This window comes from Labrus mixtus, chromosome 2 (genome assembly GCF_963584025.1).
Source record: "Labrus mixtus chromosome 2, fLabMix1.1, whole genome shotgun sequence".
Taxonomy (NCBI): Eukaryota; Metazoa; Chordata; class Actinopteri; order Labriformes; family Labridae; genus Labrus; species Labrus mixtus.
In genome coordinates, this window is record NC_083613.1 from 14,969,828 (window position 1) to 14,985,092 (window position 15,265).

A 15,265-nucleotide genomic window follows, 5' to 3' on the forward strand; every position below is an offset into this window, starting at 1 on the left:
CAGCTCATGTTGTATGCTCGTTAACTTCTGTAGCACGCCCACGATATGCCGTAGCCTGCGGTAGCACAGTAGTGCTAAGGTGCTAATGTTTATGCTACCCTCAGACAGAGCCAGTGGCTGCATTCCCAATATGGTAAAAGCGGCGGGACATTTCCGAGAACCGTGCTGAGCGACTGACCAATTACGGCAGAGCTGACAGGCCGACCAATTAGATCAGACTTGGCACACATGGGGACTCTGAACGTGGGCACTTCAGAGCTTTAGAGAGAGAGTCAGAAGCGAGCAGGTGCATGGAGCGGCAGTACATGAAAACAGACACTTTTTTCAAACTGAGGATGAACTTTGAAGTACATCAGCCGTGCTTAATTCAATTTTTTATACAAAAATCAGATTAAGAAGCATCTACATGCCTGAGTTGAAAGAAAAAACATGTTTGTTGGGTTCCTATCCCATAATCACAAAATAATGTAAGGGTTCGGCAGTTAACTCAACTTTGACGCTAGTCAGTTTGATATCCAAAAGGTTGTTTTTAGCAGTGGAAAAGTAAACACAATCACAGAGGAATATTTATGTTCAAAAAACAAGTGAGGACCAACGTGAAACTGCACTGTATCACAACAAAGAGGGTTATTTTATAGAACAGCTGCAGTGACGAAATGAAAACATGTCAAACGCATTTTCAAGACTAACATATTTGACAGATATAAAATGTAATAATAAATCAAGACCTTATTCTTTGTTATGTCACAAAAGAGCAGGTCGAATACCATATTTGGTATATTATCTACAAAGACCCAACATTAATCCATCATGAGCACTAAACAACATTTAGCAAAGTTACAATGGCAAGAAAAAACTTCCTTTAAGAAGCAGAAACCTGAAACAGAACCAGACTCATGTCACAAGTTTTTTTTTTATCAGTCACCAAATTACAAGTAAACATTTTTTTGTAATTGAAAAATCTTAAATGTACTCTAACATTTCAGAGGTATAAACGAAACATAAAAATGTGATGAACTGCCACAAAATTATCGAAAGCCCCCTTCTATCTAGACAAAAATCTCTTAAAGCAAAAATAAATACAAAAAAATAAATACTGTACTACTTTTTTACGACCTTTTTGACCTTTTATAGGAAACATTATAAATCACTCACATTAAGTTTAAAAACTAAAGCTTTAACGGAAACCCTTTTCACACATACGGAAATCTCCTGAAAAACTCTGGAGATTTGGCTACCCGGAGGGGCTTTAGGCTATGTGTGAACGCAAACAGCTGCATTTTTCGCGTGGACTTTACCTGGAGTTTCTCCGGCCAGACCCCTAGTATTTTATCTGCAGAAAATCATGATGTCTGAACGCGGCAGCATATACTCCGGAGATTTCAATTCGAGCCAATGGGACCCAAGTGACGTTTATATACAGTGACTGCCTAAAGTGTCTGCACGCGACCACTACGATCTCCGTGCACGTAATTAAATGGCTGCATTATGTTTTCTGTCAGTATGTTGTTCTCCTCTCTTTTGTGGATGTTGTCATTCCATTGGACTACACTTAGCATTGATATAAAGGCAAACATTTTCATTATAACGTTGTGTAGCGGACTCTGTTGCTTCGGCCACTACTTCCGCGTTGTTTATTTCCGTCACATCTTACCTCAGGAAATCCCCCGACCCCCCTCCTCTCTGATTGGGAAAGTCCCCCGCTGTGAGGAGCACATGTGAACGGCTAGGTCGGGAGAATCTCCGGAGAAGTCCTCCTGCAATTATCTAGATATTATCTGGCGTGCATATGTGAAAACGGCTATTCCCTTATGAAAAAGGATAAGTGGCCATCAGTGAGGGACGAACCCCCTCACCCTGTAGCACCCTCATCCCAACACTAATGCTCTGGCCTTGGTTAACTCATGAACCGATGTGCGTTCTTTTACACAACAGAAGTTCTAACGGATAAATAAAGTTATTGGACTTTGAAAGAGCATTGCCACCTTCAACAGACACAGACTCCCATTATGCCAGCTAGTATCAAAATATTGAGTTCACAATACACTTTCATCTTGATTTTTAAAGATTTCCAAATTTTATGAAGACATGAGATTGAAGCCAATTCATGTATAAAAATCATTATTTCAATAAAAAGCAAAATATCCATATTACTTAGTTTCTTTACATTAAATACTTTTTTAATTTGTAAAGCTTTAAGAGAAGGGGCGACTGAAAGTAAAACAAAAGAAGGCAAAAGCAGATAACATCTTCTACTGGTTAAATTAATTTTTAATTGTAATAAGAGGTGTCATTATAAATCCTTAACACTGACATTAATGACCACCACATCCCAAAAAAACGATTTTAAATCTAATGAGTTAAATTACTCTGTTGGAGACAGTTGATATTTCATATAAAGGTGCTGCCATAATAACTCAAATAGATATCTTAAAGCATATTAAGACTTAAAAGATGGACATTTAGTTTTTCTAATATAATTGAAAGTTAGCTCAACTTTTCATTGGACTTCTGACTTGAAGTAACGGCCTGTTGTCTGTATTGTTGAGTCTCCTGTCTCTCATGTTCCTCTCATGGCTCCCATCTGCTGACAAGCTATATGGAGACTCTGTCATGATTTGGTCTGTTTAGAAGGGCGAACAAAAACTTACTTCAAAAATCACAAAGGTAAAGACCACAAGGAGTCACGAGGAGACACAGGTAACAACAACGACACTCAACATACAACATCTAAACTCTGATTAACAAAACTAAACAGACCATATCATGACAGACTCTGAGTTCTAGCAGAACTTGGTACCTGCCCACAGAGTCCAAAATTTTTTGTTCGTCGTTCGTGAACGATTCGTTCAAAACGGACGAATCATCTGGGTGAACGAACTGAACTGAATCACTTACTGAAAAGAATCGTTCATTTCTCAACTTCAGTTGCGCTCTCCCGTCTCGTGTCTCTCTCTCTAAACCGCGAGAGTCGCTCAAAGCCCGCCCTCCCTCTCCCTTTCATGTCAGTGATACGTACTGACTGAACCAACAGGACGGAGTCGGTCGGGAGCCCTGTGTCGCTCAAGCCCGCCCACCCATCTCCCTCTCATGTCTCGAAAATTGAGGAAGTAGAAAATATATTATTTAACATTTAGGTGTCGTGAAAATGTATGTGCTTTTTATAGCTGCTGTCAGTTTGCAAACGACTTTTATATCCAACTCAATTTCACTCAGCTGACTCATCCACTAACAATCGTGTTTCAGTCAGGACAGTGTGTGTGTGACTGAGACTGGTAACTCGCAGTCTCGCTCGTTCACGTTCAGTCAATGATTCGTTCACTGAAAGTATTGACTGAAGCTCCGACACGAATCACTCACTGACTGACTGAGAGGAAGAGAGAGTCTCAGAGCTCCCGTTCAGTTCGTTCAGTGAACGAATCACTGACTGGCTGAGAGGGAGAGAGAGACTCAGAGCTCCCGTTCAGTTCGTTCAGTGAACAAATCACTGACTGACTGAGAGGGAGAGAGAGTCTCAGAGCTCCCGTTCAGTTCGTTCAGTGAACGAATCACTGACTGACTGAGAGGGAGAGAGAGTCTCAGAGCTCCCGTTCAGTTCGTTCAGTGAACGAATCACTGACTGACTGAGAAGAAGGGGAGAGAGACTCAGAGCTCCCGTTCAGTTCGTTCAGTGAACGAATCACTGACTGACTGAGAGGAAGAGAGAGACTCATAAAGTAGCCTAAGCCCATTATTATTTTTTTAAATATTATTATTTTTTATCATTTTTTTGCCTTGCGTATATAATTTAAAATATAACTGTTCTGGCATAGGATATATTTGTTGCCATGCATATTTTCTGCTGACATGTAGCCTATATTAATTTAAATTAATTGTCATTCATAATGTTTGCAAACTGAAAGCTGCTTTAACAGGCACATACTTTTTCGCGACACCCAGCCTAATTGTTATTAAAATATTTAGTGCCGTGTTTCCTCAACTTCGAGAGAATTGAGACCCAGGGCTCTTGTTCATTGTACTAGTACGTCGTTCAGTGAACGAGTCATTGACTGACTGATGCTCAGTGATTGATTCGTTCACTGAACGGGAGCTCTGAGTCACTCTCTTCCTCTCAGTCAGTCAGTTAGTGATTCGTGTACTGAACGTACTGTTCTGGTCGGGGAAAATAAATGTGATTGTTTTAGCAGCTTTCAGTTTGCAAACTGTAGCTTTATCCAACTAAATTCTCAGCTCATTGGCTTATTATTCACCACCAGCTGTTCTCAGTACGATCGCGAGCAGAACTAAACGTTCGGCCATGTTTCAGCTTATTCAATTCTGATTTACAGACAGAGCTGCAGAGAAGTACTGAACGAATCACTTTACTGATTCAGTACACTGAAAATAACTGCTTTTCCCATCACTATTTAGACCATCTACTTAGTTTAAATGTGCACATCATTATAGTACCTCAAAATGGTAATATAGTAAGCTACGACAAAACATAGTAATAGAGAGCTGCTCTTATCGGATGCTGTGGGGGCCCTTAAAAGGGCCTTGGGTTTTCAGAGATGAATCCGTACAGGGTGCGTCCCTGTCTCTTCAGAGCGTACACCACATCCATGGCGCTGACGGTCTTCCTCTTGACGTGCTCGGTGTAGGTGACGGCGTCACGGATCACGTTCTCCAGGAACACCTTCAACACACCGCGGGTCTCCTCATAGATCAGATCGGAGATACGCTTCACACCACCACGGCGAGCCAGATGGCGGATAGCGGGCTTGGTGATTCCCTGGATGTTAGCACGGAGGACTTTACGGTGACGCTTAGCGCCTCCTTTACCGAGTCCTTTACCTCCCTTTCCTCTTCCTGACATGGTTATGAATTGATTTTTAAAAGTCGAATACCATTTGCTAAGGCTAAGGCTAAATCATCAGGATCCTGGTGGGATAGTTCAGGGCTTCTGCCCTTTTCTATCCATAGGGTGGGGGGGTTCAGTTATGTCAGCTGAGGGGGCAGGAGGCAGAGGACTTAAGGTTTACAGGGCACATGCAGACCAAGGCACCAAAATTAAACGAAAAATAAATAAAAGAAAACAGTCAAACAAAAAGGAAATGTGCGTTTGTGTCTATGTAAAATGTATATTGTCAATTTGTCTTTGTGTGTGCATGATGTGTGATAAATGTTCAGGCAGCATCGGCTGGGAGGAAACTACTGGGTTATGGAGGGTTGAGTTGCTGGGGTTTCTTTGGTCAGTTGCAGGATAAATGACAGGATGGTGTTGACTGTTTGTTGTGCTTCCATGATGGTTTTCCGGAGGGCAGGGTTGTTTCTGGCAGATGATAGATACTTGAGGGCTATTGCTTGGTGTCTTTGTGTAATGGTTTGTATGCCAGATATGGAATGGATGTAGTGGTTGTTGATGTAGAATGGAAGTCTATGGGCCAGTTTCAGTGCTTTGTTTTGTATAATCTGCAGGCGTTGGAGTTGATGGTTGGAGATGGTGATCCAGGCTGGGGCGGAGTATTCAAACAGTGGACGAATGTATGAAAGATAGACTTTGATAACTGTGGAGGGTGATGCGCCATGCTTTCTGCAGAGGGCTTTGAGATGGTTCAGTCTGCTGTTGGCTTTTTGTTCCAGGTTTTGATGTGTTTGGTCCAGCTCATGTTGCTTTGAAATGTTATGCCAAGAAATGTTGCGTCCTTACTGATTTTGATTTTCTGGTTGTGTAATGTGAGGTTGATGTGATGGACCTGCAGGTTTTGGTTTTTGGTGAAGATGACACATTGTGTTTTGATGGGGTTGAGGGTGATTCTCCAGAGGTTTGACCATTCTTCTATTTCTGTGATGCATTGTTAAAGTTTTGAAGCGGCAAGCTGTGGGGATTTAGATGTGGACCAGTAACAAAGATCATCTGCAAACTGTGAAACTTTGGCTATGGTGACTGGGGGGTAGTAGATGTCGGGGATGTATAAGAGAAAAAGGAGGGGACTGAGAACAGAACCTTGGGGAACTCCTGCTTTGGGGGTGGAGATGGAGGTGGAACTTTAACTTTGATATGTCGATTGTTGAGGAAGCTTGAGATGATGGATTGGGTGGGTTTTGGTAGTCTGAGGTTATTGTCTATTAATCTGTAGATGAGTCCATTATGCCATAGTTTGTCAAAAGCTTTTTCAATGTCAAAGAATATTGAGATGGTAATTTGTTTTTTATTGAAATTTCTGTTTATGTCTTCTGAGAGTCTGAGGATGTTGTCTGTGGTGGTTCTGCCTTTCCTGAAGCCGGCTTGGTGTATTGCGATGAGTCCTAGTGATTCGATATGGTTGGTGAGACGGGAGGTGAGTATTCTTTCAAAGAGTTTTCCGATGTGGCTGAGGAGGCTGATGGGGCGGTAGCTTGTGGGGTTGTGAGGGTCTTTGCCAGGTTTATGGATCATTGTAACAATTGCTGTTTTCCAGGGTGAGGGAAAGTGTCCAGTGGTGAGGCAGGTGGTGAAGAGCTGTCCAAGGTACTGAAGGTAGGTAACTGGGGCTTGTTTAATTAGTATGGTGTCAATTTTGTCTTCTCCGGGTGCTTTGTTTTTCATTTTCTTCAGGTGCTGTTGTAATTCTTGGGTTGTGACTGGGTTTGTGAGGGGATGGTGCTCAACAGTGGGATTATCTGTGTTGGTTTGTTTTGTATCATATTTTAATATTTCGCTGTCAACAAGGTTTTTCCAGGTGCTGTCAAAGTTTGGCGTATGAGTGTACGTTTTCCAGGTGGTTTCGGAAGAGTGTGGCCTTTTCTTTATTGTCGTTGATGATAGTGCCTGCGGATTTGAGAGGTGGTGTGTTGTGGTTGTTTGCTGTATTTCTGTTTATGCTCTTGATTTTTTGCCAAAATGTCCGGGGGTTTGTGTCTCCGTCTAGTTGTCTGTAAAATTTGTTCCAAGTTTTCTGTCGGTGGAGGGCCAGTTGTGTTTTTATGGTCCTTTGTAGTCTGTTTATTTCTGTTTTGGTGAGGGGTGATCTGGACCTGATGAATTCTCTGCACAGCCTTCTTCTGTGTCTAATGAGATGGAAGAGATGTGGTGGTTATGACTGTGTTGGGGTTTTGGCAGATTTTGTGGGTATGGTTTCTTCTTTCGCTTGGGTGAGTAGGTGGCTAAGGAGTGCTGCATGTTGATCCAGGTTCTGGGGAGCGGGAATTGGGGTGATGAGCTAGAGTTTTTCTTCTATGAATGATCTATAGGTATCCCAGTTTGCTGCTCTGTAGTTGTAGTTTGTCTTTGTCATTGATTGACAGTTGAAGGAGAAGGTGGTGAGAACTGGTAGGTGGCAAAAATGCCACAAGATGCCCAACAATATATATATTGTCAGAGGACCTAAAAGAAGACATGTCGCATATCTTTCTTCTCTCCTGCCTTTAGTTAACTCAGTCTTTAGAGCATGAGCGCCCCCCACTGACAAACAGTAATATCCTAATTAATTCATGGAGAGGCACAATAGCAATGAAATATTAAAACAAATAAAATACATTTTATATATGGAAAAACTTGGAAATTCAATGCTTTTTGTATATTTCATATACCCCTATCCAAATATAGGCTTACTAAATGTAATCCCTGAACTTTGAAATAAAAGCTAAAATAATTTTCTAAAGATCTGTACTGATGCACATTGAAGTGAAAGACTTACAAGACAGCAGACTGTCTCTTTGTTACTGACACCAGCGACTCCAGGCTGCTCTTTATTTAATAATTCACATTGATACGTGTGTAATTGAAAGTTACTGCAGATTCTTTGAGTAGGAAAAGTCCTCTGCTGTCGAGTTGTCACTACCCACACTGCATCAAATAGACGATTTAGCAATGTAGCGACACTCAGAATAACAGGAAGACCTCTTGAGCAGAAGCAGAATAGGGGCGGCTGTGGATCAGTTGGTCAGTAGCTTGTTTCACAACTGGAAGGTTGGGGGTTCAATCCCCAGTACAGCTCCTGCAGCAACATGTCCCACTTAACCCTGAATTGCTCCAACTGCTTTGTCAGCAGGGTACAAATGTGTATGAGGGATTAGTTACTTCTGATGGTCACTTTACATAGCAACCTCTGCCATCTGTGTGTGAATGTGTAGGTGTGAAATATGGTGAAAACAAGCTCAAGAGAATGAGATAGGGAGACATACACAAGAAAAAATGAACAACAGCTATGAAAACTCATAAGGGAAAAATTAAACAATTTTATTACTTAAAGGCTACATAAACATTTATTGTTTAAACATTTATAGGCCTATAAAGATGTCTTGTTTTTTATGGCTGAAAGTGACACAGCTTTTCTTTTTATCTGCGTGAATCACTAAGTACAGTTGTTGTCAACATCACACAATAAAATGAGTTATTACATGCAGTACCAAACATTTCATTTATATGATGAAATGCCCATGTGGTGTCGCCTTTATTGGAGAGACTCAGCGTTGTCTAAACATTTGCATTGCTGAACACAGAAGAAGCATAAAATAGTAGAAACCAAAGAAAGATGGACGCTCTAACCTCCCACGTGCGGTGCTTTATAATGCTTCAGGTGCTCAATTAAAGTAGGAAAAAAAACAGAAGCTGTGTGGATTTGGTCAAAACAGAATAAAACAGATGTTATTGTTCAGGTAAGAGAGGAAATTAAAATACTTCACTATCACTGACTTAAACTGGCCACACACACGAGATGATTTTAGGCCCGATTTTCCGCCTAGAACGATCGGGGGGTGTGGTCATATTCTAGGCTTGTTGTATCCAGTTTGTCCAAAGTGTGTGGTGTCCTGGTCGGACTGCCTCCGGCGGAATACCCATAGCAGCTAATGAGGGCGAGCAGACTTTGAAGAGATTTTGCGTAGTCTGACAACTCTCCTTAAACTAGCACTTCAAATTGTATAAAGCCGCACATAATCCATCTTCTCAGCCAGGATTTAATCAGTAATGTTTTTCTAGTTTTTATTGTTTTTCGCTGCAAAACAAACCACACAGAAGAAAAACAAGCTGACAATGTTGATTGTCTTCCATATTTGTTTTTCTTCCGAAATCACAATTGATCTCATGAGTTTCTAGATCTCATGTCTGTGCAATCGAAACGGCAGGTCGGAGGTCTCCTGGTCTGGCCAACTCGTCTAGTGTGTGCGTTTGGAGGGGTTATTATTAAAAATCTGAGGAAACTGTCTGTGGTCTCCCACATTTTTAAAATCAGTTAAGATTTGTAAATCGTTAGTGTGTGGCCAGCTTTAGTGCAATAATCAGCCTTCACCATGGATTTCAGATATGCACAAGTATAGCTAGAGTTCAGTTTTTTCTCTGTTCCTCTTCAGAGGACTTTCCCCTTCCTTGTGGAAAACTTTCCCATCGCTCCACTCTCTCCACTTCAGACGGACTCCACTCAATCCGTTCTCCTTCAGCCTGTCCTGGAACTGGAAAACACAAAGAGAAACAATTTTTAAACATTCACTCCAATCTGTTTTGTTTATTGGAGGGGAAACAGGACAGAACGACAGTCAAACAAACAAACTAACAAACAATACAAACGCCACAGGAATTCAACCAATTCAAATTTGTGTTAAAAATGCAGACTTGCCTTTTTTAAGATGTCTGCTCTCACAGCAGGATCATTCAGATCCACAGAGGAGTCCTCCGGCTTCATTCTCACCTTTATAAACTGCTTATGAGCTGGTGCACAGAAACAAAGAAGACAAATGTGTCATGGATGTATTGTTTTTCTGCTTTCATACTTGCACAAAACTACTGAAAACTAGAGGTTAGCTGCATGTGTGAATGTATAAAGACATGAGAGAGCAGGAGCGGGTGATGACTTGTATCCTGAGACTGATGCACAACTCATATAAATGAATATTGACTTCTCACATAGTTAGGTATAGGCTAGTATAATAGTAGTTTTGTTTATACGTTATGCTTTTTCTCTCTTAAATCAAAGCACATGTTAAACACTTACCACTGTTGTAGCACACAAATGGGAATCGCTTTTCACAGGACACTGGCCTCCATTTTCCTGATAATTGCAAATCCACAGCGCCACATATCACACTCATGGAGGCTAAAGGGTTTGAACCTCCATCCCAGAACCGGAACGACGAGCCACTCCCATCAGACCAGTAGCTGTCAGGATCTCTGTACAGACCAATCCATGCCCAATCCTTAGTCAATACCCACTTTCTTGGCCGCAGGTTGTGGATCTTCTGGTTCTCTGCGTCGTTTCTCACAGTTGCTAGGTCTATGAATTTCTCCCTGCAGTACCTCTGAGCATTGGACCAATCCAATCTTTCATTGACATGAACAAATTCAGGATCCTGTTGTGTTCCTGCAATAACAGTTTGAAAGTGTTTAGTCCATATAGTAAACTTCAAGATAAACCTGCCTTAAAACCAAAATATTTCACGTCTCCTCTTACCTCTGTAACAAATGAATTGAATCTTGGAAGAGCATTCATAGTCCCACCATCTTCCATCATCTTCAATATCCACACAGAACTGATTACCATGGAAGTCGGGTTCTTTTTTAGCTTCCCAGTTTCTAAAATCAGCCCCACTGCCATTGTACCCGTCCGACCATTTCCATGTGATTTTACTGTACACGCCGATCCAGGTCAAATAATTTTGATAAAGAGATGGGACTGTGGATATAAGTTGCTCCATTTCTTCCATGTTTTCGACAGTGGCCAGGTCTGTGTATACCTCTCTGCAGTAGGTTTGAGCTTCAGTCCAAGTCATGGGCTTGGCAACATACTGGTACTTAGGGGGAAGGTACAAGGAGACAATCCAGCCTGTGAGAACAAGATAAACCCAAACAGCTGAGATAAGACGTTTTCACATACGCTGTCTTGAGAGTTTCAGTATAGGATAGCCCCTGAAATCCTCCTGATCTGGTTTCTTACATGCACCTCACAGTGGGAGACTGTCCCTGTCGGATGGAAGGGGGACGGGGGGTCTTTAGCAAGACATCACATGAAAAGAACAACGTGGAAGTGGCGCACAAAGAAACAGAGTCCACTAGACAATGCTCTAAGGTGAATATTTTGCCTTTATAACAATGCTATGTGTAGTTTGACAGAATCACAATATCAACAAAAGAGTGGAGAAGAACAAAAATGGAGAACAGAAAAAAATCAGTTTGTTTACATGCTCTGAAATCGTAACAGTCTCATGCATGCAGTCTTGCACCATGCACCGAGTGCGGGGAACAATTAAACGTCACTACCCCCTTCACTCACTCAAGGTGAATTCTCCTGATTATATCTTGCTGCGTTCTCGCATCAGCTCACTCGGAAAATATATCATAAAAAGAAAAGCTATCACAATGTCATTTGAAATCTTATTCTCATATAACCTACTTGTTTCGAGCATCAATGACTGCCCCCTGGTAGGGGTCTGGACAATCGTCTGCCAAACTGCTTAAATTTAGTGGTACTACTAACAAAGTATGTGTATATTTTTTAAATTGATCACAAGTACACCACTTGTGATCAATTTAAAAAATAATACGCAGTCAGAAATCAACAGAGGGAAACTTACTGACCTGAGAAACACAGGACACACAGGAACGTCCTCTCCATGGTGCTCTGAGGATTGATGTGACACTCCAAATAGACAATATCAGTGAAACCATCAGGCAAATTTAGGGAAATTCAAAACCAGCTCCTTTCCTCTGTATCAAAAGTCCACAGTGCTGTTAAGTTCATTATGCAGCTGTAAGTTTAGTTATGGGTGATGTAATGAAAATATGGATGAAGGCCTGACATGTTTGTCCCTTTCATTTGAAAACAACTGTCAATATGCAGTATCGAAAATCTAAAAATGATAGTCCTCCTGACTGAAAACCATTAAGTATGCATAACTGACAAAGTCTGTGCAGCCAGAATATTCTTCCAATCACAAGTTCATTTTAAAACATTTCAACATAAAAGTGATCTCTAAAGCTGGAAATCAGCTGGATGCAAAATGCTGAGAAATGCATCCACCCTTAAACTCTGCAGACTCTACAAAGACAAACGCTTCCAGCTCATTTTAAATTTTTTTTTTTAGTTTTAGTCATAATTGTGCATTAAATTACAAGTGATAGTCTTTGTGAGTGAAAAACAGAGGGATGCATTTCAGCATGACACAAGACTTGTGCTGCAAGACAATATGCATCCACTGTGCTGCATCCACTCAAAAGATTCCTTTCTGGACACAAGACTGTTACCAGCTCATAATCTGGGCCTTTGTTGTTGTTATTAGAATGAAGATTTAATTACAAGTGTGATGGTCTTTTAATCCTATATTAACAAGAGATGCTGCCAGAAAATGAATGCTTTACAGATTCCTTTACTAACATAATCAGTCCATCCCGTTTCATCATCATTAAATAGTGTTTATATTACACCTATCAGTCTATTAACTTACTTACTAATACCACACATCCTTTAACATTACTATATACTTACCATACTGACATGTTGCTAAATATTACTTATTCATTGTTGTCATTGCTCTGTCTGTCTCTATACTTCCTTCTGCATCTCTCTCTATCCCACTCTCCAAGCAAGACAGACTGAGAGCTGGAGCTGGGGCGGGTTTTAATCCTTATGACAAAATCGCACCCACCTGTCAATCATGTCAGTTACCCCAGTACAGTGTGTGCCCATGAGGAAACCTAGTTTTTTGGTACCAGGCTGTAAACTTGTTTCTGCTGTAAAAACAGGCTTTTATGGGTCTCCTCAACAAACTGCAGGATTTTGCACATCTGCATCAGCTTAATTTTTCTTCACCGGAGGTTGATGCTTGGTTTCAATCAATTTTTTACTTGAAAATCCTGGTAAATATTCCAAGGGAATATATGATGTGTGTGTGATCTGAAAACATGCTTTAATCTTCTTTTGCCACAAAACAAACAAATAATTTAAAATGTCTGTCAGCCACAATGAGTCCATTTCTAATGATAGAATATTCAAATAACTCCAAACAAATGTTATATCAATGTTTGTCTTTCACGGAGATGAGCAGGGTCATAAAAACAAACATTTACTGGTTTTTAGATAAGCACAATTTACAAGTTACTTTTCCATTTCTTTTCCATGGATGACATGTTATTGTTTAATGTTTTATGTGTATTTATTTAAAAAAAAAACTTCAAATTACTTTTTTCATACCACAAATGGGTGAATATGTGCAAGATAATACTTAAACCATATAAAATGGAAAAAAACATTGCATATCACTAGACAGGTGCATAGGAGAGCAATGTGTCCATTAAAAACTTGAAGATAAACTCCTGCACACTGTCTAACTTGCAAACAAACATTTATTGGCAACGTTTCGGTACTAGACCTTCATCAGGCAGAAATCATTTAATAAAGCCGTAGCCTATATATTTTTGATTATACACGAATCAGGCTAATACAAGGTTATTATAGCCTATAGGAGCTGTTTACCTCGGCACTCACTGAAGATAAAAATTGTAGCCTACAAACTATTTGCTCTCTACAGCTGAGATTATTCAGTATGTTTAAGAATCAAATTAAGCCGGTTTCCCCCTGCATATAACTGTTTTATTTTATGGATTTACTATGAAAATCAGCTGAAATGTTCACGGTGTCAGTGAGCAGTCTGACCAAACTGCAGCCTAGACCTCAGCCATCATCAGTGTGTTTGCTGCCATCAGAAAAACGTGATTTTATCATAAAGTGATCATCAACAGATGTTTGTTTTCACTCTGAGTCTCTGAACAAACATCCACAGCTGCAGGAAAGAGACTTTTCATGGAGCTCTGATGTGATTTTAATGATTTTAGGAGAGAAATGAGCGTGAAAAGCCGCCGAGCAGAGCCGGTCGGGACGGTGAATGTGTGAGGTTTGGAGGCTCCACAAAGAAAAATGATCGAGCAGCAGAGCTCAACATGACTTCACTATGAAGAGACACAAGTCCCCTATGAGCTCCTTTACTTTCAGCCTTCAGCACGGCTCCTACATTTAGTTAGGACTCTTTTTATCACCGACAGAAAACACAAGTTGACCGATTTTAACACGGCACAGAGAGACGCGGAGTGAGTTGAGTCTCTACGGTTCTCATGGTGTGTTTAAGAGCAGCCTCGAGCGCAGAGACTCCAACAGTTTATCCACTTCCTGTGAGACAGACACTCCGAGAAAACTATGGCAGAAGAAGTACCAGCCCCGGCCAAAGTGGCAAAGAAGAAGGCCCCCAAGCCGAAGAAGACCGGCCCCAGCGTCAGCGAGCTCATCGTGAAAGCTGTGTCCGCATCCAAGGAGCGGAGCGGCGTGTCCGTGGCCGCCATCAAGAAGAACCTGGCTGCCGGAGGCTACGATGTGGAGAAGAACAACAGCCGCGTTAAAGTCGCCATCAAAAGCTTGGTGGTCAAGGGGACTCTGATCCAGGTCAAGGGGATCGGAGCCTCCGGCTCGTTCAAGATGAACAAGAAGGCTGAGGAGAAGACGACCAAGAAACCGGCAGCTAAGAAAGCGGCTCCTAAAGTAGTCAAGAAGACCGTAGCTAAGAAACCTGCGGCCAAGAAGCCCAAGGCATCGCCAGCTAAGAAGCCAGCCGCTAAGAAGTCCCCGAAGAAGGCCAACAAACCCGCAGCTGTCAAGAAATCAGCCAAGAGCCCAAAGAAGGCAGTAAAGAGTACCAAGAAGGTGGTGAAAAAGGCCCCCGCAGCCAAGAAAGCCCCCGCAGCCAAGAAGTCCCCCGCTAAGAAGGTCGCCAAACCCAAAGCCAAGAAGGCAGCACCCAAGAAGAAGTGAGCTATCAATCAACGACCCCACTAAAACGGCTCTTTTAAGAGCCACCCACATCAAACATAAGAGTTAATTTCTACCTTTTTTTTTTTTAATACTTGATAAACGTATTTTTATCTAAATTATTATTATTATTGTTGCTTATGTTCTCTGAAAGCTCTCAAAGGGCATTGCCTGTAGATCACCCAACAGAATAAAACTGATGTTTAATGTCCATGTGAGATAGTGATGGGAAAAGCAGTTCTTTTCAGTGTACTGAATCAGTTCAGTAAAGTGATTCGTGAGCTGAGAATTTAGTTGGATAAAGTTACAGTTCGCAAACTGAAAGCTGCTAAAACAATCATTATCATCATTATTTTCCCCGACCGTTCTGTTCAGTATGTTCAGTTCACTGATTCACGTCGGAGCTCTCGTTCAGTGAACGAACTGAACGAGAGCTCCGCCTCCGAGTCACTCTCTTCCTCTCAGCACGTTCAGTGAACGATTGAATCATTGACTGAACGTGAACGAGCGATACTGCG

At 41.3% G+C, this 15,265-nt stretch overlaps 3 protein-coding genes across 3 annotated transcripts; 1 reads left to right on the plus strand and 2 right to left on the minus strand.

The window, feature by feature from the left end:
- Positions 1-4,525: 4,525 nt before the first annotated feature.
- LOC132954257 (histone H4-like) lies at positions 4,526-4,867 on the minus strand. The gene has a single exon (XM_061026786.1). It carries the CDS (start codon positions 4,853-4,855, stop codon positions 4,526-4,528), a length of 330 nt encoding a protein of 109 aa, XP_060882769.1. The 5' UTR covers positions 4,856-4,867.
- A 4,640-nt stretch (positions 4,868-9,507) lies between these two features.
- Positions 9,508-10,961, minus strand: LOC132986002 (secretory phospholipase A2 receptor-like). The gene is made up of 3 exons (XM_061052937.1): positions 10,407-10,961; positions 9,951-10,316; positions 9,508-9,667 (listed from the first exon to the last, which is right to left on the minus strand). The coding sequence occupies exons 1-3, from the start codon at positions 10,723-10,725 to the stop codon at positions 9,558-9,560; spliced, it is 795 nt and encodes a 264-aa protein (XP_060908920.1). The 5' UTR covers positions 10,726-10,961; the 3' UTR covers positions 9,508-9,557.
- A 3,155-nt stretch (positions 10,962-14,116) lies between these two features.
- On the plus strand, positions 14,117-14,831 carry LOC132986034 (histone H1-like). The gene has a single exon (XM_061052940.1). The coding sequence runs from the start codon at positions 14,142-14,144 to the stop codon at positions 14,748-14,750; it is 609 nt and encodes a 202-aa protein (XP_060908923.1). The 5' UTR covers positions 14,117-14,141; the 3' UTR covers positions 14,751-14,831.
- Positions 14,832-15,265: the final 434 nt, after the last annotated feature.